The sequence below is a fragment of the Bufo bufo genome, chromosome 3 (genome assembly GCF_905171765.1).
Source record: "Bufo bufo chromosome 3, aBufBuf1.1, whole genome shotgun sequence".
Lineage (NCBI taxonomy): Eukaryota > Metazoa > Chordata > Amphibia > Anura > Bufonidae > Bufo > Bufo bufo.
In genome coordinates, this window is record NC_053391.1 from 544,275,728 (window position 1) to 544,303,388 (window position 27,661).

The 27,661-nt window shown below is 43.3% G+C and overlaps 1 protein-coding gene across 4 annotated transcripts in view; it reads left to right on the top strand.

Annotated features, from left to right (window-relative positions):
* The window catches only part of AKAP11 (A-kinase anchoring protein 11), a 105,828-nt gene that overhangs the window by 26,767 nt on the left and 51,400 nt on the right, over positions 1-27,661 (top strand). For 3 of the 4 annotated variants that reach the window (XM_040425416.1, XM_040425419.1, XM_040425418.1), the window contains exons 2-3: positions 2,102-2,202; positions 8,865-8,975. In XM_040425416.1, coding sequence (XP_040281350.1) covers positions 2,140-2,202; positions 8,865-8,975 — 174 coding nt within the window. In that variant the 5' untranslated portion in view covers positions 2,102-2,139. Of the gene's footprint in view, positions 1-1,324; positions 1,441-2,101; positions 2,203-8,864; positions 8,976-27,661 lie in introns of those variants that run through there. The other variant, XM_040425417.1, reaches the window with a different exon arrangement.

The following is a 27,661-nucleotide window of genomic DNA, read 5'->3' on the forward strand; positions in this document are numbered from 1 at the left end:
GGCCTTGTTATTGGTTGTTTCAGGCAGCAGCATCGCTGCGCTTATGAATGGCAGGGAAAAGTCTAAGGCGTATCGGTATGACGCTTGTACAGGCGTTATTGCGACCTCTGACCGAAGGTATTCAATGAAGTCACGCGCTCAACACTAGTCAACAGTATCTGATCGTGGGGGTCCTAGGTGTCAGACTCCCACTGATGACCTATCCAGATAGGTCATCAGTTCGAAAGTCTTGGAAAGACTTTTTAATATCTCTTGTTGGTAATATAGAGATTTTCATATCCAGTGTCCTGTAGGTTACTCGCCTCTCCAGGGTATAGAGTTGGCCACTGCTGTCTGTGACAGGACTATGATCGTAGAGATCGGTGCAGAGCAGGGGCTGGAGAGTCCTGTTTTTTCTTTGATTGTCAGATGCTTCAGAACTGTTCTGTCAGATCTCCAAGGAAGAGTTGTGAAGTCACTGTGTTAGTACATAGTTTTCCTGGATGGGAAAAAACAGAGAGGAGAAATGCAGTCTTTATCTAGTGAATGGACCTCTTCTGATCTGCAGGGATATTTCTATGCGATTACCTATCGGAATGCATGAGCAGTAAGTGGAAGGCGGTAGAAGAAGTTTGGCCACATGATCTAATATTTAGGTCTGTTTCTTGCGTCATTAACTATCCCTCCCAGAATTCTCTTTCCTGCCATGGTGGATTGTAGTGTGATGTTATGTTCGCTGCTGATGAATAATGCATTCCGGTCATAGGGCTGTCTTAATTGCTCCGCAGGGATAATATTTCTGCTCCTTTGCTACTTGAGGCTTTTTATACATCTGAATTGTTTGGGGAATAGAGATTCTAGAAAACAAAGAAACCAGAAGGGAAAATCGCAGTCACTGTTCGTACACGGAGACAATATAGGGTACAGAATGTGCCTGCATGTTTTTATAAATAGAAGCTGGTCAATCGCAGGAGGTCCAACGTCTCTAACCCTGCCACCGGGGCAGCAGCAGAATCTCTGTACTTGTGCCGATACTTGGAGCAGTGGCGCAGGATTGTCTTCGCCAGGCGAGAAGTCTGCCCCTTTCAATCAAAGGGCAGTGGGTAGCCTCTTGAGAAGCTGGAACAGCATATGCACTTACTTCATCTGTAGTGGCCCCTTTCTTAGATTTCACTGAGGGCCACATGACCCGTGATGTCAGCTTCTCTCCCTGCTCTGATGATGTTTCATGCACAAGCCTGAGAGAGCATGTCTGTGTCTGGTCACTGCACTGGCCAAGGTCCTGTCTTCCCTGTGTCTTCCTCCCACTGGATTCTTCAGGAAAGATTAACCCCTTCAGCAGCAGAGAGGGCTGGAGGCTTTGGTGAGAAGCTGCAGGCACTGAAGAGACACAGGATCCTCATCCTGCAGACACAGAGCTGACAGACTGGAGGAGTCCTGCAGAGCATTGCACAAGAACAGGTAGAAGGAAGATCCTGTGTGCATCAGCAGTGTCATTGTACAGCTGGGACTTGTAGTCCTACACATATAACATGCTGCTGAGTATCTCAGCACTTGGACATGTCACTCAGGGCAGCACTTGTATTCACTCCCTTTGCAGAGCAGGAGGGGGGGGGGGGCAGAGATGATTGTTATTGCAGGTAAACAAAGGGCCAGAGAACCAGGGAAATTTAATATTTTTTTTTTGCCTAAAACTTGCGTAGCTTTATATATTTTATTTTGCTGCCCATCGGATTTACAGTGCTTTATGCTTATTTTTATAACTCGGTCAACCCCTTTATTATATGGTAAACATTTTGATGCACTTGTCCCATTAAAAGCTATGTATACCTTTTTGAGGGAATTTTTTTTATGTTTGCATTTTACTTATTTTTGGGCTAAAAAAAATTGGAATTGGTCTTTATAAAAATGTTAAGCCTGTCTGGTGAGGAATCTGAAGAAAGGTCCACTTTAAAAGTTTGGCCATTTTCAGTGGAACTCTGGTGACATGCCCCATATGGACAGCATATCCTTGTTTCCTTCTCCTCTGCTACGGCTGAGCTTAGTAATATTTTTGCTTATTACTTTATACCACCGACTAGTTGCATAAACCTGATGTTTTTATTTTTTTCTTCTATTACAGATATCCAGACTATCTGAGAGAATCTTTGGCTGCTCATCATGGACTCTTGTACTCAAAGCCAGTGTTACCAGATGAAATCCAAATTATCTGTGAAAAAAGAAGTAAGTTTCTGATGTGATTATGAAGTCCAGTAACACAGCCCGTATACATGCACAGCTGAACAAAGCAGGGATTCATACTGTGTGGAAAAAGAAAACCTACCATGACATGCGCTCCTTATTCCCCATGATGTTTTCTGTTAACCTCAAGGGAACGTTCGAGATTTTACCCTGAATTACATTCCAGGATATAGTAGTGCTCTGCATTGTTATACAGCGTTAGGCTACTTTCACATTTGCGGCAGAGTGATCTGGCAAGCAGTTCCGTCGCCCGAACGGCCTGCCGGATTAGGCAATCTGCATGCAAACGGACAGATTTTGTAGATGGATGCGGATCTGTCTCACAAATGCATTGCAAGAACGGATCCATCTCTCCGTTTGTCATACGGACAAATGGATCCGTTTCTATTTTTATATATTTCTTTAAATATGCGTAGACCGGAAGGACGGATCCGGCATTCCGGCAACTGATCTGGAATTTTGGACGAAGATAATACCGCAGCATACTGCGGTATTTCCTCCTCCAAAACGCTGTTCAGTTACTGAACTGAAGACATCCTGATGCATCCTGAACGGATTTTTCTGCATTCAGAATGCATGGGGATAAAACTGATCAGTTCTTTTCCGGTATAGAGCCCCTGTGACGGAACTCAGTGCCGGAGAATAAAAATGCTAGTGTGAAAGTACTCTTGTATACAGTCAAAGGAGAGACAATTGTAACGTAATAGGGGATTGTCTGCAGAATGGTGGGACTATCGTGTAGAAACAAGGCTGGAGCATGGGAGGAAACCAGAGTGCTGAAGAAAGTCGCCACAAGCATAAGGTGGACCTACAATCTCTGTGCAGATGCAAGGAGTGACTGTATAAGGTAGAACCGGAGGAAGTTCAGGGCAGAGCATGAGTTTGTCCTTTTCGTTCATATAGGCATACAATATACTCTCCCTCCAACGCATCTACTCTCCCTCCAACCTTCAAGTAGCCGTCATTTACCGCCCTCCAGGCCCAGCCACCATCTTTCTTGACCACTTTAACACCTGGCTACTACACTTTCTTTCTGCCGACATCCCCACTATCATCATGGGTGACTTCAACATCCCTATTGACACATGCCACTCGGCCGCCTCTAAACTCCTGTCACTCTCTTTCTCCTTCGGCCTATCACAGTGGTCTTCAGTTCCCACCCACAGAGATGGTCACACTCTGGATCTGATCTTTTCCCGCCTCTGCTCCCTATCTAACCTTTCTAATTCTCCTCTCCCCCTATCCGACCACAACCTACTCACCTTCTCTTCACTGGTCTCTTCTGCTGCTCCCCCAGTCCACACACTAACACACCCCCGCAGGAACCTTAAACATCTCGACTTTCACTTGCTTTCCGACTCTCTTCTCCCACTCTCTACCATCTGTTCCCTCCTAGACCCAGAAGCTGCTACCACCCTATATAACACCACAATAAGTACAGCTCTGGACACTGTTGCCCCCCTCACACACAACAAAACCCGAAAAATCAACAGACAACCCTGGCACACCAACCTGACCAAAAAACTCAGACAAGCTTCCAGGGCTGCTGAGCGGCAATGGAAGAAATCCCATTCAAATGATCATTTCACCGCATACAAGCAATCCCTCCTCATATTTAAATCCTCACTCGCTGATGCAAAACAGGCCTACTTCTCATCTCTCATATCTTCCCTGTCCCACAGCCCTAAACAACTTTTTAGCACTTTTAACTCCCTTCTCCGCCCCCCAGCGCCCCCACCCTCTCCTCTCTTCTCAGCTGAGGACTTTGCCAAATATTTCAAACAAAAGATAGTCAACATCAGAGAAAGCTTCACCACACAGTCCCCACAGACCCTCTACACAACGGCTCGGTCCCCTTCTCCCAAAACCCGCTTCTCCACCATTACAGAAGAAAAACTCTCCACTCTACTCTCCAAATCTCATCTGACCACCTGTGCACTTGACCCAATCCCATCCCACCTCATCCCTAACCTCACCACAGTGTTTATCCCAGCCCTAACTCATCTCTTCAACCTATCACTAAACTCTGGTGTCTTCCCCTCTGCTTTTAAACATGCTACCATTACACCCATCCTCAAAAAGCCTTCACTTGACCCATCTTCCTTGTCCAGTTATCGCCCCATATCACTTCTTCCGTATGCCTCAAAGCTACTTGAACAACATGTCCATTCAGAACTGTCCTCCCACCTCTCCTCCTGCTCCCTCTTTGACCGCCTACAATCTGGCTTCCGACCCCACCACTCAACCGAGACTGCCCTTACCAAAGTCACCAATGACCTACTGACAGCCAACTCTCTCATCTCTCGGCATCACCGACCTGGCCCTCTTCTGGATCACATCATACCTCACAGACCGGACGTTTAGCGTCTCCCACTCTCGCACCACCTCCTCGTCTCATTCCCTCTCTGTTGGTTTCCCGCAAGGCTCTGTCCTAGGACCCCTGCTCTTCTCTATCTACACCTTTGGCCTGGGACAGCTCATAGAGTCCCATGGCTTTCAGTATCACTCCTACGCTGACGACACACAAATCTACCTCTCTGGTCCAGAAATCACCACCTTACTATCAAGAATCCCACAATGTCTATCTTCTATATCATCCTTCTTCGCCTCTCGCTTTCTAAAACTTAACATGGATAAGACAGAATTCATAATCTTTCCCCCATCTTGTTCAACCCCCTCAACAGACCTATCTATCATGATCAATGGCTGCACACTCTCCCCGGTCAACAAAGTCCGCTGCCTTGGAGTGACCTTGGATTCTGCACTTTCCTTCCGACCGCAAATCCAAGCTCTTTCCACCACCTGCCGCCTCCAACTCAAAAACATCTCCCGCATCCGTGCTTTCCTTAACTTTGAATCTGTGAAAATTCTTGTACATGCCCTCATTATCTCTCGCCTAGACTACTGCAACATTCTCCTCTGTGGCCTTCCATCTAGCACTCTCGCACCCCTCCAATCTATCCTCAACTCTGCTGCCCGACTAATCGACCTCTCCCCCTATTACTCCTCTCCCTCTCTACTCTGCCAATCCCTTCACTGGCTCCCCATTGCCCAGCGAATTCACTTCAAAGTACTAACAAATACATACAAGGCCGTCCATAACCTGTCCCCTCCCTACATCTCTGAGCTACTTTCCAGATACATCCCCACACGCACTCTTTGATCCTCACAAGACCTCCTTCTCTCCTCTCCTCTTATTGCCTCTTCCCACAATCGACTCCAAGATTTCTCCCGTGCATCCCCCATACTCTGGAACTCGCTACCCCAACATATCAGACTCTCACCTACATTGGAATCCTTCAAAAGAAACCTGAAAACCCACCTCTTCAGACAAGCCTACAACCAGTGACCCCGCTGCCTCTATACCGCCATGACCAACTTAACTCGCACCTACTGTGTCCTTCACCCATACCATATAGATTGTAAGCCCTCACGGGCAGGGCCCTCTCTCCTTCTGTACCAGTTTGTAACTTGTCTTGTTTATGATTAGTGCAATTGTCTGTATTATGTATGTGCACCGCTCATCATATGTACAGCGCTATGGAATGAATGGCGCTTTAATAATTAATAATAATAATAATAATAATAATAATAATACAACAAAAGTGGTTATAAGTTCCTGAAATAACCTCATGTGCAGAATATCTGTAAAGAATAAATCAAGGCAACTGGACTTATTGTAGATTTCCTGAAAACGTTTCACTCGTTTTCAAGATATCTACAGTAAGTGCAGTTGCCTTGATTTTTTCTTTACAGATATACCATGACCTGGATAAATGAGACCCTTCACAGTGTACAGAATACCCTTATGACATCATGTTGAAAGAAGAAATAAAAGAAATGGAGCACAGAGTGAATTACTGACTCCTGAGCAACAGAAAGAACCTGTTCCTGTAAGCCACGACCAGGAACTAGTCTAAGAGTCTGCTGAGAGTAGTTATGAGACGTTATCATTTCAACATGCCACTTGAAGATGGTTGTTTTTTGTGGTCTTTTTTTCTTTAATAAATGGCATAATTAGATGGTAAATGGTAGAAGTATGTACTACCTGTGATGGTATCCTTGCATGACAGCACTTGCCTTCAACTGGTGATGCCCTTGCAAAATCTCTACATGAATATGATGCCAGCCACATAGCACTGCACATATATTAGCTATCACCTCAATATTGCCCCATAGTGCTGGGTGGGCCCCAAAAAACACCCCTATTTCCTTTGTGTGGTTTGTACAGGATAGCGCTTACTGGGCCGTATTCCCCAAAAGTGTCTTAGCTGTCCATAGCAACCAATCAGAGCTCGGCTTCCATTTCACCAGAACAATTTAAGAAAGGAATGAGGCCTTTTGTCTCCTTCCCTGTCTTCCGAGGGGTACTCCTTTGAGTCATGGCCACTATGGGTCTCTCTTCCACTGCCTGTTGTCAGGCAAGATCCGTCCCTAGTAACAGAGACAGAAGACGACTCACAGGAAATGGGGACGTGTCACAGCTACTGAGATCATTAGCCTGATAAAACAACTGCTTCTACACAGCTTCTGAACATAACAGAAGTGTCCTGCCTTTCTGGTGAAAGTGTGGTTTTCCATCTCCTTATCTGTTCTGTGAGCTCTGTAGCTGAAAACAAACATAGTGGGAATTAAGGAAAAGGATGTCACAGCAGTACAGTGCTGGCAGAAGGGAGGCACCCCCTGCTTCTGAGTGAAATGCATCTCAATGTGCAGCTAAAACAGGGAATAGTACGGCTGAAAGAAACATTAGAGAAGCCCAAAAAAGACCTGCTCCTTCACAGTTATCATTGAACAAAGAAGCACAGCAATTATGCAGACTTTTTTTTTCTTTCTTTCTTTTTTTTTTTTTTTTAAAACTCCGATACACTTTGTCACTAATATCCCCCTTGATCATTTTTATGTCATGAACCACAGAAATCAAACTATTTACCAGCCGCAATTGGAGCTTCCTCCGACCCCGGCTGTAGAACAGAAGACTGCTGCAATACGCTGAGGTGTAAGTAACAACTGCTGCTTAGAGCAGGAGCGATCTGGGAACCACTAATCCACCTCTATTGCAGTGATGCCAGAAGATGTTGCTGAAGACTGAGGACCTACAATGCCCACCGTCAGATCACGGTGGGCAGTTGTTAAAAGGGCTCTCTGGGAATTAAGAAAATAAAATGACTGAAAATACTTAAATATTACTTTATTATAAATATATTCCCAAATACCTTTCATTAGGTATAATGGCTTGTTTTGTTTAGGAAATAATTATCAGGGGAAATAGAATGGGTGCCGTCCTATTAGTACACACACAACCTGTCCTTATCACACAGCAGGACAAGCTACTTCAGAACTGTGCTGAAGAGCTGCCTCAACCTTCTCTCTGCTCTGATTGTCAGGGATTATGATCCTGAATGCAGATGAGATCTTCTGCTGATTCCCTGTAGGAGACATGAAGTACAGAGAGGAGGTGGGGATGTGGCTAATGAGCATGCAGTCTCCATTACCATAATCTGTCCTGTCTGTCCTCTTTCTACTTCATGTCTCCTCATGAACTCCATTCCTTCAGAGATTCAGCTGAAGATCTTATCAGTTGTATTCAGGATCTTAATATCTGACAAGTAGAGCAGAGAGGAGGAAGCGGATGAAGAAGCTGTTTAGCTCAGTGTTGTGAAGAAACTTGTCCTCCTGTGTGATTAGGACAGGTTTTGTGTGTACTATTAGGATGGCGGCCATTTTATTTCTCCTAATGATTGCTCCCTAGACAAAATAAGCTATTATAACAAATGAAAGGTATTTGGGAATATATAGTAAAATTGAAGTATTTTCATTTTCTTAATTCTCTGAGAACCCCTTTTAAGGAGTTAAGAATACCTTGGCAGCAGTGACCTAGGACCTCCTGTAAGGCTTTGGTCATTTACTTGCATCTGTCTGTTGAAGAGCCATTCTGCAAAAGTATTGAAAGAGATGACTGACATCTTGATGTTGCTCCTTTGTAGTCCATGCAGAAAATGGTTCTGCCACCATGAACGGTATCGCCATGATGGATTCTCTTAAAGGGCTTATCCAAGACCTATAAGGCCCCCCCCCCCCCATATGTCCGGGCCCCTCATACAGATTTAAGTCCCTTGCTCCCCGGCTCCCACATCGCTTCTTTATTATGATTGCACGGCCACCGCTGCATCGCCCCGTCTTGCGGATCAAAACATCTGGCGACAGGGGCAGCCAATAGAAGGCCGGGAAGGGAGCGAGCCTCCCTAGTGTTACACACGATGCTAGGGAGGCTTGTTCCCGTCATGGCCTGCTATTGGCTGACAAACCCCCCCTGCTGGATGTTTTCATCTGCGCAACGGTGAGATGCAGCAGTGGCTGTGTGGGCCACTGGAGCGACACGAGGTAAGTACAAGGAGCGAGGTAAGTACAACCTCTGTGAGGGGCCAGAGCATATGGGGGGCATTTATAGGTCTTGGATAATCCCATTAAGGTGTAACTCATCTTATTTTCTACCATCAATACACTGTGTATAGATTTCCATATGTTATCTCAGGGATGTCCTGCTTGGTGATGACTCCTAATAAAGTTCCTTGCTCCATAGCATGTATTGTATTCATGTTTGGTAGCGCTGACTTCTTTCACTTCACCTGTCTTTTCTGCAGTGTGTCAGCGAGGGGCTGCTGAATTCTGTGAAGTCATTACTACAGAGCAGGAAAGAGCTCTGCTCCATCACAGAGGGCTTGAAGAGTAACAATGCAGGGGATTTTATTGAGGTTAGTTCTTTCCGTCCTCATTTTAACCACACTTCAGAAGTAATGTTACTTTCTGCAGGCTTTATAGCAGAGCATTATAAAGGGTTTCAAGAACTGAGCAATTGTTTGCTCGCTTTGAAGATATCAAGCAGTTCTACATAAACCTGTTAGCCGGCTAGAGCAAGCAGGTCTAAAGTTCAAATCTAGCCAGACTATCTGGAAAGTGGCCGATAAGTAGCCCAGTGTTGATGACCCATTTTATTACATACAGGTTAGGCTGAATTCACATCTGCATTTCTGTTATTCTGTTTCGTCAGACAAACAGCAAAATGGGGGGGGGGGGGGGAGTTAGGTTTCTGCTATTTTTGTGGAAAGCAGAAAAGCAGAAGCCAAGTCTGAAGAACTTAACTTTATTTTCCACCTTGATAAAATTATGGCATGGAGTTTTTTTTTTTGAATTTTTTTTTTGTTTTGTTTTTTGTAATATTCTATAGTCAATGGATGATGGATAGAAATGGAAGTGTATTTAAACGAAAAGATATATACAGGCGGCACTCACCGTTCGGTGCAAACGTTCTTTATTTCCTCCATGGCTGAGTACATAAAACTGGGTACATCACGGCAGGATACATAAAAGCTGGATACATTAATGGCTCGGGGCGGGCAAACATACAGTGCAGTATGTGCAGTGTGAGGATGTACGGCGACGGCCGTTTCGCGCCTCCACGCTTCTTCGGGCCAGTAACATAAACGACGCCAATGTTTAAATGTCAGCTCCCATACGTCATCTGCGTGACGTGCGTGACCTCACCAGCAGCATCGCAAGACGGCGCTTGCATGTGACGTCACACTGGGGTCGGCATTACGTAAAGTGTTACTAAACATAAATTTTTTTAAAACATAATCCTACATTAAGACATACTTGATATAAAAAAAAAACACTCCAAAATATATATATATTTTTTTTTCATTTAAACCTAAGGGCCCCAATATGCATGAGTGCAGAATTCATTTGCTTTCTCTTCTAAGGAGTTCACGGTGTCTATCCCCCACTAGTGGGGGATTTGATACAATCTCAATGCCAGCAAATCTGAGAACATTGCTATTACCTCCATGCTCGTGGTGTACATGGTCAATGAGACGTGGGCACCCTTTACCTGTGCTCAATGAATTTATGTGCTCTCTAAATCTTTTATTAAGACACCTAATGGTCTTCCCTATGTAAATCCTACCACAAATGCATGAGATTAAATAGACTATGAGCTTGGTTTAGCATGTGATTAAGGTGTTAACTTTGTGTTGTAATCCACCAAAGGATAGGACCTCTCACTGGGGGTTAAACATGCAATATAAGCAAATACCGCAATGGCGGTTTCCCTTAGGTCGCCATCCTTCTAGCCAAGTGCCAGTTTTATTTTCTATAAATCTGCTCCGGACCAACCTGTCCTTTAACGTGTGGCACCTCCTAAATGCTATGATTAGACGAGTTCCCCTAACATCTATAAGGTTATCATCTCCTTCCAATATAGCCCAGTTGTCTCTTACTATCTTTTTAATTTGGTCAGCAATGGGGCTGTATTTAAAGGAGAACACACAGGGTCGTAAATTGGCCTGCTGGTGCCTTATCCCACCATCGTCAACTATGGTAGATCTCTTTTACTGATCTAAGGGTGTGGCCTTAATCATTGCATCATTTAATAAATTTATGGGGTAACCCCTGGAAAATAATAGCCTTTTTAACTCAGTGCATCTCTAATGAAGTCCAAAAAGACCACACTTTTGTCAGTATTGCTAAGGACTTCCATTACTGCTTCTATGTCTTCATCCTGTAGGATACGCGTGTGAAGGCTCTCCACATCCAGGGACACCAGCTGAAATACCTCCTGCCACTGGACCTACTCCAGAGCCAGTAGTAAATCAGCCATGTCCCTGAGATGTGAGGGTGCGAAACGAACCATTGGTCTGAGCAACCATCGTTTGCACCGAATGTCAGTGCCGCCTGTATATATCTTTTCGTTTAAATTGGCTACAAGGGCGGAGCACCGTCAGGTGGCTAAAGTTCGCACCCGTGTTGTACATGTGACATAGCCCGTTTACAGGGCAGAGGAAGTTAAACGCAGTGCCACTCAAACTGTTTTCTAACACTAGTCTGTTTAAGGATACTTTTTTCCCCCTGTTACTCTGATGTAAGAGAACAGCTTAAAGGGGTTGTCCGGGTTCAGAGCTGAACCCGGACATATCTCCATTTTCACCCCGGCAGCCCTCCTGACTTGAGCATCGGAGCATGAACTGCCATTAAAACGGCTAGGGCAGCGCTAAAGCCCTCCCATCAGAGCCGGTGACGTCACCGAACACACTGCCGAGCGGAAGTTTCCACGCCGCAGTGTGTTATTGAAAACAAGAGACCTTGCCCTGCGCGATTTAGCGCAGGGCAAGGGAGCGCATTGGAGCATGAGATGCTCCGATGCTAGCCTCAGGGGGGCTGCCTGGGTGAAAATAAGGGTATGTCCGGGTTCAGCTCTGAACCTGGACAACCCCTTTAAGTAAGTTAATGCAGGTGTAAAATCAGCCTTAAAGGGGTTCTCTAGGAATGATTTAAAATGGCCACCAGCAACCTGTCCGAGAATGTGAGCAGGACTGATTGCCTCCACTTGCAGAGCTGCCGGTACGCTTTGGCACTTTCATATACTATACATTGGTGAGCGTTCTTGTCAGCCTGCCCAGCCATGATGGCATATTATAGGCCGGATCAGATCATTACCATCTATTGTAGAGCAGTGCAATGTGTACTGAGCTCCCTGGTCTTAATTAAAATCTGGTCTTCATTAAAAATTTTCAACAGTTTTTTTCATCTACAGCTTTCGGCTGTGTAAACACATTTAAGCCATTTTGTTATAAGTTTTAATCAAATTTGGCTATAATGAGTGTTTATGAGCTGTCAGGAGTTCAGAGATAAGGGCTACAGATTGAGAGAAATAGTCTGTACATGTAATGAAACTGTAGAGGAAAAACTGTTTAGAATGTTTAACCTAAAACTAGTAAAATGCAATGATAAAAAAATCTCCCCCAAAGGTGTCCATAGCCTTTTAATTACAGCATTTTTTTGACATATAAAGTAGGGACAGCAAGGTGTCTACTAATACAGTGATCTAGCAGTTTATACTTTCAGGAACAGGAGGCAGCATCATTACTAGAGCAGAGACTGTCTGCTTGTGATGCTGCCCCCTGTTGGCTGTACTTGTAATATGTTCAATAAAATTGTTGTAGATAGACACTCTATATTTAGAACCACCCAGGGACTTGAATATACAGTCCTGATCAAAAGTTTAAGACCACTTGAAAAATGGCAAAAAATCATATTTAGCATGGCTGGATCTTAACAAGGTTCCAAGTAAAGCTTCAACATGCAACAAGAAGAAATGGGAGTGAGACAAAACATTTTTTGAGCATTCAATTTAATGAAAACAACGAATAAACTGGCTGTTTTTCAGCGGATCAAAAGTTTAGGACCACACGTCCAAAAAAAAATAACCCCCCCCCCCCCAAAACAGAAATCCAACTTCCAAACATGAACTCGGTAATGAGTAGCTCCGCCGTTATTGTTTATCACTTCCAAAATTCGTTTCGGCATGCTTGATGCAAGCGTTTCCATGAGGTGAGTCGGAACATTTCTCCAAGTGGTGAAGACGGCCGCACGAAGGCCATTTACTGTCTGGAACTGTTGTCCAGTTTTGTAAACTTCCCTTGCCATCCATCCCCAAAGGTTCTCAATTGGATTTAGATCAGGGGAACACGCAGGATGGGCCAAAAGAGTGATGTTATTCTCCTGGAAGAAGTCCCTTGTCCTGCGTGCATTGTGTACTGTAGCGTTGTCCTGTTGAAAAACCCAGTCGTTACCACACAGACGAGGGCCCTCAGTCATGAGGAATGCTCTCTGCAACATCTGGACATAGCCACGGCCGTTTGACGCCCCTGCACTTCATGAAGCTCCATTGTTCCACTGAAGGAAAAAGCACCCCAGACCATTATGGCGCCACCTCCACTGTGGCGCTTAGAAAACATCTCAGGTGGGATCTGCTTGTCATGCCAGTAACGTTGGAAACCATCAGGACCATCAAGGTTAAATGTTTTATCATCAGAGAATAAAACTTTCTTCCACCTTTTGAATGTCCCATGTTTGGTGCTCTCTTGCAAAGTCCAAACGAGCAGTTCTGTGGCGGTCAAGGAGACGAGGTCTTTGAAGACGTTTTTTGTTTTTGAAGCCCTTCAGTCTCAGATGCCGTCTGATGGTTATGGGGCTGCAGTCAGCACCAGTAAGGGCCTTAATTTGGGTCGAGGATCGTCCAGTGTCTTGGCGGACAGCCAATTGGATCCTCCGGCTCAGTGCTGATGAAATTTAGAATTTTTTTGGGGTCTTCCACTTGACTTTTTTGCTCCATAACCCTCAGGATCATTTAAGAAATTCCAAATGACTGTCTTACTGCATCCCACCTCAGCAGCGATGGCGCGCTGTGGGAGACCCTGCTTATGCAGTTCAACAACCCGACCACGTTCAAAAAGGGAGAGTTTTGTTGCCTTTGCCATCAAAACGTGTGACTACCTGACAGAAAATGACAATGAATCCACATCTTTGCACAGATTTGGCCTTTTAAAAGGCATGTGGTCCTAAAATTTGGATCAGCTGAAAAACAGCCTGTTTCAGTTTAATCGTTATTTTCAATTAATTGAATGCTCAAAAAATGTTTTGTCTCACTCCCATTTCTTCTTGTTGGATGTTGAAGCTCTACTTGAAACCTTGTTAAGATCCAACAATGTGAAATAAGATTTTTTGCCATTTTTCAAGTGGTCTTAAATGTGTCTTGTATCGCAACATAACTAAAGTATTTATTACATGAAACTGTGACATTACCATGTGACATACTCAGATTAAGGATACAAAATATTTAAAATCAGAACCCTTAAATATAAATACAGGTGTAACTCGAAAAATTTGAATATCGTGCAAAAGTCCATTTATTCCAGTAATGCAACTTAAAAGGAGTTGTATTAATGCAGCTTAAAATTTGAGTTTTGTGAAAAGGTTCAATATTCTAGGCTCAAAGTGTCACACTCTAGTCAGCTAATTAATCCTTACCCCCTGAGCAAAGGGTACCTCAAAATTGTGACTTTGGGGTTTCATAAGCTGTAAGCCATAATCATCCAAATTATCACAAATAAAGGCTTGAAATATCTCGCTTTGCATGTAATGAGTCTATCTCATATGTTAGTTTTACCTTTTAAGTTGCATTACTGAAATAAATGAACTTTGCACGATATTCTAATTTTCCGAGTCATATCTGTATATAGGTAAAAGTAAAAAATAAATGCAATAAAAATAAAGGTAAAATTAAAAATAGAAAATACAATAAAAAGTTCAGTTTATACTTGTATGTGGTTTAGGTCCACCTGAACTCTTATTGCCTCTATATCTGGATCCAGAAAGAGGATCTATAGCTATTATTAGCTGATTCTCATCAGTATATAGTGTGATTATATTGCAACCACATTTACTTATAATCAAGTTATAATCCAAAATAGCCTCTTATTAATACACTGCTCAAAAAAATAAAGGGAACACTTAAACAACACAATGTAACTCCAAGTCAATCACACTTCTGTGAAATCAAACTGTCCACTTAGGAAGCAACACTGAGTGACAATCAATTTCACATGCTGTTGTGCAAATGGGATAGACAACAAGTGGAAATTATAGGCAATTAGCAAGACACCCCCAATAAAGGAGTGGTTCTGCAGGTGGTCACCACAGACCACTTCTCAGTTCCTATGCTTCCTGGCTGATGTTTTGGTCACTTTTAAATGCTGGCGGTGCTTTCACTCTAGTGGTAGCATGAGACGGAGTCTACAACCCACACAAGTGGCTCAGGTAGTGCAGCTTATCCAGGATGGCACATCAATGCGAGCTGTGGCAAGAAGGTTTGCTGTGTCTGTCAGCGTAGTGTCCAGAGCATGGAGGCGCTACCAGGAGACAGGCCAGTACATCAGGAGACGTGGAGGAGGCCGTAGGAGGGCAACAACCCAGCAGTAGGACTGCTACCTCCGCCTTTGTGCAAGGAGGAACAGGAGGAGCACTGCCAGAGCCCTGCAAAATGACCTCCAGCAGGCCACAAATGTGCATGTGTCTGCTCAAACGGTCAGAAACAGACTCCATGAGGGTGATATGAGGGCCCGACGTCCACAGGTGAGGGTTGTGCTTACAGCCCAACACCGTGCAGGACGTTTGGCATTTGCCAGAGACACCAAGATTGGCAAATTCGCCACTGGCGCCCTGTGGTCTTCACAGATGAAAGCAGGTTCACACTGAGCACGTGAAAGACGTAACAGAGTCTGGAGACGCCGTGGAGAACGTTCTGCTGCCTGCAACATCCTCCAGCATGACCGGTTTGGCATTGTGTCAGTAATGGTGTGGGGTGGCATTTCTTTGGAGGGCCGCACAGCCCTCCGTGTGCTCGCCAGAGGTAGCCTGACTGCCATTAGGTACCGAGATGAGATCCTCAGACCCCTTTTGAGACCATATGCTGGTGCGGTTGGCCCTGGGTTCCTCCTATTGCAAGACAATGCTAGACCTCATGTGGCTGGAGTGTATCAGCAGTTCCTGCAAGACAAAGGCATTGATGCTATGGACTGGCCCGCCCGTTCCCCAGACCTGAATCCAATTGAGCACATCTGGGACATCATGTCTCGCTCTATCCACCAACGTCATGTTGCACCACAGACTGTCCAGGAGTTGGCAGATGCTTTAGTCCAGGTCTGGGAGGAGATCCCTCAGGAGACCGTCCGCCACCTCATCAGGAGCATGCACAGGCGTTGTAGGGAGGTCATACAGGCATGTGGAGGCCACACACACTACTGAGCCTCATTTTGACTTGTTTTAAGGACATTACATCAAAGTTGGATCAGCCTGTAGTGTGTTTTTCCACTTTAATTTTGAGTGTGACTCCAAATCCAGACCTCCATGGGTTGAAAAATTAGATTTCCATTTTTTTATTTTTGTGTGATTTTGTTGTCAGCACATTCAACTATGTAAAGAACAAAGTATTTCAGAAGAATATTTAATTAATTCAGATCTAGGATGTGTTATTTTTGTGTTCCCTTTATTTTTTTGAGCAGTGTATTTCACCTTTTATAGATATGCCGTAGTGTCAGTGCTTATAACATTTGTTAGTATATTAATAGAGCGCTGTCGTTGGGTAGTGTAATATGATGGTACTTCAACCACATTTATTTTTAATCCAGTTAGATCCTCTTCTTATCAATAATCCACACTTATAAATATAATATCTGTCCTTATGATATCTAATAATATATTAGTATAAGTTTCATATTGCGTCCATCAGTTTATAGTTTTTCCTTTATCTTTATATTGTAGCGATTTCTCCTTTAGCAGTATATTTCCATTATAGGTCAGTAATATACTGTTAGTAGCTGGTTCTCCACCGACCGTGGCGTCCCACGTGGTTGGTACCTAGCTTACCTCAATCAGTTTACTGCTATGCTGGGTGTGGAGTTACACTATATCGCAGTTTGTATTAGCCAGTTCGCGGTATCTCCTGTGGTGCCGCTTGTTTGATCCGGCGTCCCACGTGGCACCTCGTTACTTTCACACCACTCAGAACTTCATAGGATCATTTCTATAGTGTCTAGGGAGCGCTCCATAATTTTCCTTTCTTTCAAACAATGGAATGTTGTCCTCAGTACATCGATGTGTCTCTTAATTGGGTCTCTGAGCTTTTATATTACCAGACTCATTTCAGAGTTAATCCAACTCCTTCATCAGTGGCCATTTTTGTTAGCCAATCCTGCCCACTTATATACCCCATCCTCCAGTCTTCTTTAAGACCCCAACTGGATTTTCCATCTACATCATTATATAATAATACAGTTTTTCCCATATTTAAGGCATATCTGATCATTCTTTACTCCCATACTCCCAAGAGGCTGATCTTCTCCTAATACATTAACTTGTAGCAATTTAAGCAGTCCAAAAAACGCATTGTGATTTTGATGCGTTTCCAATGCGTTTTTTTTGTCTGCATGTGCGTTTTTTGGGGGGTAAGTTGCCTTTCATCCCAAATAACAGTGCTTCATATTTATGAACTTGCTATAATGTATATAGAGTACTGTATTTTCCTGCGTATAAGACCACTTTTTAACACATGAAAATCTTCTCAAAAGTCTTATATGCTGGTATACGGCGTGCTGAAACTTACTTCCTAGCTGGACTGGAGGCAAGCTGAGCCACCGTGCGCTACATCCTGGCCAGCCGCTCCTAAAGCAGCCCCCTCTCCCTGCTGTCAGTGGTTTTCTCATGCCGGCAGTATCACTTTGCGTACTACCGCTCAGATCGTCTGGAAGACAGGGAGGGCTGGGCAGGCAGGGAGACCCACCCAATCCAAGCAAGCTTTGTATGCAGTGTGCACAGAAAATACCGGTACATCGCTTGCCGTGATTGGCTGGTTGTTGTATACTGGGTTCACAAAATGAAGTAAAATAAACATTCTAAAAATGTGGAATAAATGTTCCTATCAAAAGTATCAACTTTTTGAATTATAGTAATACCTCATTCTTTCAAGCACTTAGTTTGATTTTATTTATATATATATATATATATGTATATAATATATAAGCGAAAAAGTGGGACTGCACTCCTGGATTGTAGTGAAATCAAAAGGCTTTTATTCACCCATTATATGGCAAACTTGCGACGTTTCGGCTCACAAGAGCCTTCCTGAGGAAGGCTCTTGTGAGCCGAAACGTCGCAAGTTTGCCATATAATGGGTGAATAAAAGCCTTTTGATTTCACTACAATCCTGGAGTGCAGTCCCACTTTTTCGCTTTTATACTATTGGGTATTGCCGTTACCCTTTGTTGGACATTTCACCCGCTCCCTGGGTGAGGCTCCTGCTGGACTTTTTCTTCAATATAAATATAAATATAAATATATATATATATATATATATATATATATATATATATTATATATATATATATATATATATATATATATATATACACACACACAAAGTGTGAGTAAATCACGATACATACTAAGTGATAATTGGACACATAATAGATACATCAAATAGACAATTAAAACAGTGCATAGATGTCATAAAAAAAATTACAATTAATAATAATCTCCATAATTATGGTGAAGACATAATAAATATGACACATAATAAAAAATTTTATATGTGAGCCTGTGCATTAGTGCTAAAGTGCAAGTGCATAGTATCTAAAGGGTTAAAAATGCACCCTCAACTGATTAAGGTGCAGCTGTATTAAATCTAATATACAAACCGAATTCCAAAAAAGTTGGGACACTAAACAAATTGTGAATAAAAACTGAATGCAATGATGTGGAGATGGCAAATGTCAATATTTTATTTGTAATAGAACGTAGATGACAGATCAAACGTTTAATCCGAGTAAATGTATCATTTTAAAGGAAAAATAAGTTGATTCCAATTTTCACGGTGTCAACAAATCCCCCAAAAGTTGGGACAAGTAGCAATAAGAGGCTGGAAAAAGTAAATTTGAGCATAACGAAGAGCTGGAAGACCAATTAACACTAATTAGGTCAATTGGCAACATGATTGGGTATAAAAAGAGCTTCTCAGAGTGGCAGTGTCTCTCAGAAGCCAAGATGGGTAGAGGATCACCAATTCCCACAATGTTGCGCAGAAAGATAGTGGAGCAATATCAGAAAGGTGTTACCCAGCGAAAAATTGCAAAGACTTTGCATCTATCATCATCAACTGTGCATAACATCATCCGAAGATTCAGAGAATCTGGAACAATCTCTGTGCGTAAGGGTCAAGGCCGTAAAACCATACTGGATGCCCGTGATCTCCGGGCCCTTAAACGACACTGCACCACAAACAGGAATGCTACTGTAAAGGAAATCACAGAATGGGCTCAGGAATACTTCCAGAAACCATTGTCAGTGAACTCAATCCACCGTGCCATCCGCCGTTGCCAGCTGAAACTCTACAGTGCAAAGAAGAAGCCATTTCTAAGCAAGATCCACAAGCTCAGGTGTTTTCACTGGGCCAGGGATCATTTAAAATGGAGTGTGGCAAAATGGAAGACTGTTCTGTGGTCAGACGAGTCACGATTCGAAGTTCTTTTTGGAAATCTGGGACGCCATGTCATCCGGACCAAAGAGGACAAGGACAACCCAAGTTGTTATCAACGCTCAGTTCAGAAGCCTGCATCTCTGATGGTATGGGGTTGCATGAGTGCGTGTGGCATGGGCAGCTTGCATGTCTGGAAAGGCACCATCAATGCAGAAAAATATATTCAGGTTCTAGAACAACATATGCTCCCATCCAGACGTCATCTCTTTCAGGGAAGACCCTGCATTTTTCAAGATAATGCCAGACCACATTCTGCATCAATCACAACATCATGGCTGCGTAGGAGAAGGATCCGGGTACTGAAATGGCCAGTCTGCAGTCCAGATCTTTTACCTATAGAGAACATTTGGCGCATCATAAAGAGGAAGGTGCAACAAAGAAGGCCCAAGACGATTGAACAGTTAGAGGCCTGTATTAGACAAGAATGGGAGAGCATTCCTATTTCTAAACTTGAGAAACTGGTCTCCTCGGTCCCCAGACGTCTTAGTGTTGTAAGAAGAAGGGGAGATGCCACACAGTGGTGAAAATGGCCTTGTCCCAACTTTTTGGGGATTTGTTGACACCATGAAATTCTGATTCAACATATTTTTCCCTTAAAATGGTACATTTTCTCAGTTTAAACTTTTGTTCCGTGACTTATGTTCTATTCTGAATAAAATATTAGAAGTTGGCACCTCCACATCATTGCATTCAGTTTTTATTCACGATTTGTATAGTGTCCCAACTTTTTTGGAATCCGGTTTGTATTTCAAAAACTAAAACCAGCTTACCATTGGTGTTTCAGTGTGGCTGCATGTACTCGGTGTCCCTGTATGCGCAAGCGTGGGGCCCGACACTCCACCCCATCCTCCTAGACGTGAGCGGCTCGGCTCACAACACTCGCCCACGTGATCGGAGGCGCAGTGACGTAGGCCACGTCACACGCACCATGAGGAGGAAAGGAGCGAACCATGTGACTCCACCAAAGCCAATCCACCACAGGGGTGTGTCCAGTCTCCGTAGCTACTGGACAAGTTTATAAACATCTCAAAGTAGAAAAAAGCATCAGTGGGACCATCTAGATAAGTAAATCAGCATAGGCTGACAGATCTATTAGGACCAGAGATTCAATAGAAGTGTGATTGTGAAAACTTGGATGGCACATCTAGTGTCACGGCGGCATCCATCATGGTGACATCGCGGCACACATTTTTATATCCTTCTTATATTTCCTTCTCTTGGCTAATGGATCTTAAATCAAGACGTATAGGATGGGGGCCTCCCACCAAGGGGAGATCGGAGTGCTGGTACAACAGCCTGACTCCGATTTTCCGTCGGCTAAGGGCAGCCATCCAAATTTCTACAAGAAACCTGAAGAGTTCGAGCTCTGCATTGAGAAGAGTGTATCAAAATCAAAGATTCTTCTAGATTCTAAACGCGACATTCTCGTGATATGATTTCCCCCTCTCCACGGTTTGGCTACCCTATCAAAGGCCGCAAAAATTAAACCTGTTGGATCTTAATTATGAACCTGTTTAAAATTCTTGGATAAAGAATGTTTCTCATATCCATTTTTTATATTCATTATATATTCTGATATTCTCTTTTTAAATGGTCTTTTTGTCCTCCCTATGTATTGTTTCTTACAGGGACATTCAATGATGTATATAGCATCAGTTAAATTACAGGTCAAAAATTCCCTTATTTCATACGAGAAAGTATTCCGTCTGGAATTAATCTTTTATTTTTTATTTATTTTTTAAATGTAGTACTCCTGCAATTACAATTTTTTCTAATCTGTAAAAGCCTTTTAAATCAAGCCAATTATGTATAGAATTTTCTTTTTTTTTTTTTGTTAAATGGACGGTGCTATTTTTAGGCCTACGTTTTGAGCTTTTGTGTAGGTGATGTGGGGGGGTAGAGGTCATGAAGGGGCCGATAGTTCTATTTTTCAAGATATAGTGCCAATGGCGTTTAATACTTTGTTCTATTTTTTTATATTGCATGTTGAAAGGTAGGAAATCAAGGTATGAACATATAATGAATCTGAAAAATGGATATGAGAAACATTCTTTATCCAAGCATTTTAAACAGGTTTATAATAAAGATCCAACTGGTTTCATTTTTGCAGCCTTTGAAAGGGTAGCCAAACATTGGAGAGGGGGAAATCACATCGCGAGAATGTCGCTTTTAGACTCTAGAAGAATCTTTGATTTTGACACACTCTTCTCAATGCAGAGCTCGAACTCTTCGGTTTCTTGTAGAAATTTGGATGGCTGCCCTTAGCCGACGGAAAATCGGAGTCAGGCTGTTATACCAGCACTCCGATCTCCCCTAGGTGGGAGGCCCCCATCCTATACGTCTTGATTGAAGATCCATTAGCCAAGAGAAGGACATATAAGAAGGATATATCCTGAATATGAAATAGAGAGACAGATAGTATGATTATATGTCACAACCAGACAGCTGAGAAGCTCTGACAGAAACCGTTCAGAACCTCCTCCTTGAGTTTTCTTTGTTTTGGTTTCAGTTCCTCATCTCGTTGGCCTATCTCAGCTGTCATACAGTTGGACTGATTGCTTCCCTTTAAATTCCTCCTCATAATGCAGTAGTGTGCGGCTTATACAACTTCCTGGAGTGTGTGTGCATGCCTGCTGTTCTTAGTTCCCAGTCGTCTGCAAGATAAGTGCTGTATATGTATTTGTGATTTTCTGTCTGCTGGATCCAGGTGACCCTGACTCCCTCCGTGTCTGTGTAGGGAGCCGATGGTCGTGTCCCCTCACTATTGTAGGGTCTTCAGGTGTTAGATAGTCGAGGTACGTTGATATGCGACCATTCACCTTTGGGGTGTTCGCATAGGCTGAGCAGTCAGGGAGAGTCTGCCAGGTCCATGCAGGGCTCTCCCTTTTGTTCCTTAGTTGTGGATCCAGTGAGTCATTGATTATATTGCATTGTCTTGTTTCCTGTACACCATCCGTGACATTATAAGCCACCAAAACCGTCTCAAGCATGGATCCGGTTTCACTTTTGGCTGAACGCTTACAGGGTCTTTTATTGGAGGTAGCTGATCTCCGTAAGACTTTTTCTCAGTTTCAAGTGACCGGTTCAGCTTGCGTTCATGGAATTTGTTCTGAGTCTAAGATCTCGCTCCCGGATACGTTCTCCGGGGGTAGTGAGAATTTTGTGCGTTTTAGAGAGGCTTGCAAACTCCATTTTCGCCTTCTTCCCCATTCCTCTGGTGATGAGGAACGGAGGGTGGGGATCATTATATCGCTGCTCAGGGGTAACGCTCAGTCCTGGGCCTTTTCGCTGCCGCAGGGGGCACGGCCCTTCCGTTCAGTGGATGAATTCTTTTTAGCCCTGGGTCAGATATATGATGATCCGGATCGTATTGCTCTGGCTGAGTCTAGACTACGTCTGTTATGCCAGGGTAAACAATCCGCAGAGATATACTGCTCAGAATTTCGGAGATGGGCAGCTGATACTGGTTGGAATGATGCTGCACTCCGAAGTCAATTTTGCCATGGTCTTTCAGAGGGATTGAAAGATGCATTTTCCTTTCATGAGAGGCCTATCTCCTTGGACTCTGCTATGTCTCAGGCCGTTCGTATAGACAGGCGTCTTAGAGAGAGAGGAGAGATCTCTCCTTCCTGTCATACTCAGTCCCGGGACAGTGCAGTGGTCTCATTCTGTGCGCAGGGGTCTCAGTCGCTGTTAGCCCCTTCTGAGCAGGAGCCCATGCAGCTGGGGTTGATTGCCTCTGACAATAGAAGATTCAGCTCGCATGGGAGGGTTTGTTTTTGTTGTGGAGGTATAAATCATTTGGCAAATGTTTGTCCCTCTAGGAGATACAGGCAGTTTTCTGGGAGTAATAAAGAAGCAAAAAGGAAAAAATCTTTTAAAAATGTTCCGTCTGTTACTATTGGCAGGGTTGAGGCAGAAATTTAAGGTTTTCCGTTTGCTTGTAGTTCCCGTTTTGTCCTGCCTGCTAGGGTGGCGCTAGAGAGCAAGAGCATTTTTTTGTGATATTTTTGTGGATAGTGGAGCAGCTGTCAATCTCATTGATAATCAATTTGCAATAACTCATGGTTTCCAGGTATGCACTTTGGGAAAGGATATTCCTGTTTTTGCTATTGATTCCGCTCCACTTTCTCAGAAATCATTAAAGGGCATAGTTCACAATATCCGTTTAATTGTGAGTGATGCTCATGTTGAGGATGTGTCATGTTTCGTCCTTGGCGGTTTGCCTACTCCTCTAGTGTTGGGGCTACCCTGGCTCACTAAACATAACCCCACCATTGATTGGCAAGCGAGGCAAATAAATGGTTGGAGTGCCTTTTTCTCGAAGAAACTCTCCTCCGCAGAGAGAAATTATGATGTGGGAGATAGGGAATTGTTGGCCATCAAGTTGGCTTTTGAGGAATGGCGCCATTGGCTAGAGGGAGCCAGACACCCTATTACCGTGTTTACTGACCATAACAATCTGGCCTACTTGGAGTCAGCCAAGCGTCTGAACCCAAGACAGGCCAGATGGTCTTTGTTCTTTTCAAGGTTTAATTTTGTTGTCACGTTCCGCCCTGGGGTTAAGAATGTGAAGGCAGATGCCCTGTCACGTTGTTTTCCGGGAGGTGGGAATTTTGAAGACCCGGGTCCCATTTTGGCTGAAGGTGTGGTGGTCTCTGCTCTTTTTCCTGAATTGGAGGCAGAGGTGCAGGCAGCCCAGTCAGAGGCTCCTGATCTTTGTCCTCCTGGGAGGTTGTTTGTGCCTCTCGCTTTGAGACACAAGATTTTTAAGGAACACCACGATACGGTCCTTGCTGGGCAGCGGGGGCAAGAGCCACACTGGATCTCATCTCTCGGAGATTCTGGTGGCCTGCGCTTCGTAAGTCGGTTGAGGGTTTTGTGGCAGCCTGCGAGACTTGCGCTCGTGCCAAAGTCCCTCATTCACGGCCATCAGGTCCTCTCCTTCCCTTACCCATTCCTTCCCGTCCTTGGACACATCTGTCCATGGACTTCATAACGGACCTGTCTCGTTCCTCAGGGAAGACTGTGATTCTGGTGGTGGTAGACCGTTTTAGCAAAATGGTGCATTTCATCCCTTTTCCTGGTTTGCCCAATGCCAAGACGCTGGCGCAGGCATTTATTGACCATATTGTCAAATTGCATGGTATTCCTTCAGACATAGTCTCTGATAGGGGCACACAGTTTGTTTCCAGATTCTGGAAGGCTTTCTGTTCTCGCTTGGGGGTTCGGTTGTCATTCTCTTCTGCTTTCCATCCGCAGTCGAATGGCCAGACAGAGCGCGTCAATCAGAATCTGGAGACATATCTGCGCTGTTTTGTGGCGGAGAATCAGGAGGATTGGTGTTCTTTTTTGTCCCTTGCTGAGTTTGCTTTAAATAACCGTCGTCAGGAGTCCTCTGATAAGTCACCATTTTCTGGTGCATATGGGTTTCATCCGCAGTTTGGGACTTTCTCGGGAGAGGGGTCTTCTGGTTTACCTGATGAGGACAGATTCTCCTCGTCTTTGTCATCTATTTGGCAAAAGATTCAGGATAATCTAAAGAGCATGAGTGAGAGATATAAGCGTGTGGCAGATAAGAGACGTGTGCCTGGTCCGGACCTGAATGTTGGTGATCTGGTGTGGTTGTCTACCAAGAATATCAAATTGAAGGTTCCCTCCTGGAAGTTGGGTCCTAGGTTTATTGGGCCTTACAAGATCCTGTCTGTCATCAATCCTGTTGCCTACCATCTTGATCTTCCTCAGACTTGGAAGATCCATAATGTTTTTCATAAGTCCTTATTGAAACCTTATGTTCAACCCATTGTACCCTCGCCTTTGCCTCCTCCTCCGATTATGGTTGATGGGAATCTTGAATTTCAGGTCTCTAGGATTGTGGATTCTCGTCTTGTCCGCGGTTCTGTCCAGTACCTCGTTCATTGGGAAGGTTATGGTCCTGAGGAGAGGATGTGGGTCCCAGTGACGGACATTAAGGCCACTCGTCTCATCAGGGCTTTCCATAGGTCCCATCCTGAGAAGGTGGGCTCTGAGTGTCCGGAGTCAACTCGTAGAGGGAGGGGTACTGTCACAACCAGACAGCTGAGAAGCTCTGACAGAAACCGTTCAGAACCTCCTTCTTTGTTTTGGTTTCAGTTCCTCATCTCGTTAGCCTATCTCAGCTGTCATGCAGTTGGACTGATTGCTTCCCTTTAAATTCCTCCCCATAATGCAGTAGTGTGCGGCTTATACAACTTCCTGGAGTGTGTGTGCATGCCTGCTGTTCCTAGTTCCCAGTCGTCTGCAAGATAAGTGCTGTATATGTATTTGTGATTTTCTGTCTGCTGGATCCAGGTGACCCTGACTCCCTCCGTGTCTGTGTAGGGAGCCGGTGGTCGTGTCCCCTCACTATTGTAGGGTCTTTAGGTGTTAGATAGTCGAGGTACGTGGATATGCGACCATGTTCGCATAGGGTGTTCGCATAGGCTGAGCAGTCAGGGAGAGTCTGCCAGGTCCATGCAGGGCTCTCCCTTTTGTTCCTTAGTTGTGGATCCAGTGAGTCATTGATTATATTGCATTGTCTTGTTTCCTGTACACCATCCGTGACATTATATCTCAGAGATATATATATATATATATCTATATATTATAAAGTGCTTGAAAGAATGAGGTATTACTATAATTCTAAAAGTTGATCCTTTTGATAGGAACATTTATTCCACATTTTTAGAATATGTTTTATTTCATTTTGTGAAACTTTTGTATATAAATATACTCTATATACATTATAGCAAGTTAATAATAAATATGGAGTACTGTTATTTGGGATGAAAGGCAACTTAGCCCAAAAAAACGCACATGCAGACATAAAACTGCATTGGAAACGCATCAAAATCGCAATGGGTTTTTTGGACTGCCCAAATTGCTACAAGTTGATGTATAAGGAGAAGATCAGCCTCTTGGGAGTTTGGGAGTAAAGAATGATCAGATATGCCTTTAAATATGGGAAAAACTGTATTATTATATAATGATGCAGATAGAAAATCCAGTTGGGGTCTTGAAGAAGACTGGAGGATGGGGTATATAAGTGGGAAGGATTGGCTAACAAAAATGGCCATTGATGGAGTTGGATTAACTGCGTCTGGTAATATAAAGATTCGAGACCCATTCGAGACACATCGATGTACTGAGGACAACATTCCATTTTGTGAAAGAAAGGAAAATTTTGGAGCGCTCCCTAGACACTATAGAAATGATCCTATGAAGTTCTGAGTGGTGTGGAAGTAGCGAGGTGCCACGTGGGACGCCGGATCAAACTAGCGGCACCACAGGAGATACCGCGATCTGGCTAATACAAACTGCGATATAGTGTAACTCCACACCCAGCATAGCAGTATACTGATTGAGGTAAGCTAGGTACCAACCACGTGGGAAGCCACGGTCGGTGGAGAACCAGCTACTAACAGTATATTACTGACCTATAATGGAAATATACTGCTAAAGGAGAATCGCTACAATATAAAGATAAAGGAAACAAACTATAAACTGATGGACGCAATATGAAACTTATACTGATATATTATTAGATATTATAAGGACAGATATTATATTTATAAGTGTGGATTATTGATAAGAAGAGGATCTAACTGGATTAAAAATAAATGTGGTTGAAGTACCATCATATTACACTACCCTACGCCAGCTCTCTATTAATATACTAACAAATGTTATAAGGACTGACACTACGGTATATCTATAAAGGTGAAATATTAATAGGAAGAGGCTATTTTGGATTATAACTGGATTATAGGTAAATGTGGTTGCAATATAATCACACTATATATCTCATGAAAATCAGCTAATAATAGCTATAGATCCTCTTTCTGGATCCAGATATAGAGGCAATAAGAGTTCAGGTGGACCTAAACCACATACAAGTATAAACTGAACTTTTTATTGTATTTATTTATTTTTTACTTTTACCCTTTATATTTATATTTAAGGGGTCTGATTTTAAATATTAATCTGAGTACCATATGTCACATGGTAATCTCACCGTTTTGTGTAATAGATACTTTTGTATCGCAACATATCTAGACACATATTACATTTTCAACAGATATATTCAAGTCCCTGGGTGGTTCTAAATATAGAGAGTGTCTGTCTACAACAGTTGTATTGAACAAATATTTATTACTGGGTGAGTCAAATAGACAGTAGCGCCTTGTGTTCAGAGCAAGTGAAGTGGTGAGCCGCTAATATATAACAATTATTGTACTGGTAATATGTGTTCAATATATCAAATACAGCACTGTCAAACACAACCCAATCCCCCCCTTTCTGCCCTGAAGACCCAAAATCGAACAAGCTTGGTTTGGGTGAGTTGAATAGATGAATATCTGTTGGGCTGCTAATCTAGCAAGTCAAGCCTAGCCTTTATAAAGCTATGGCTTTATAAATTTTTTAGTATTATTGAACTGCCGATTGAGTACAAATAAATAGTAAATTAGTCAAAAATAGTGAATTTGTTACACC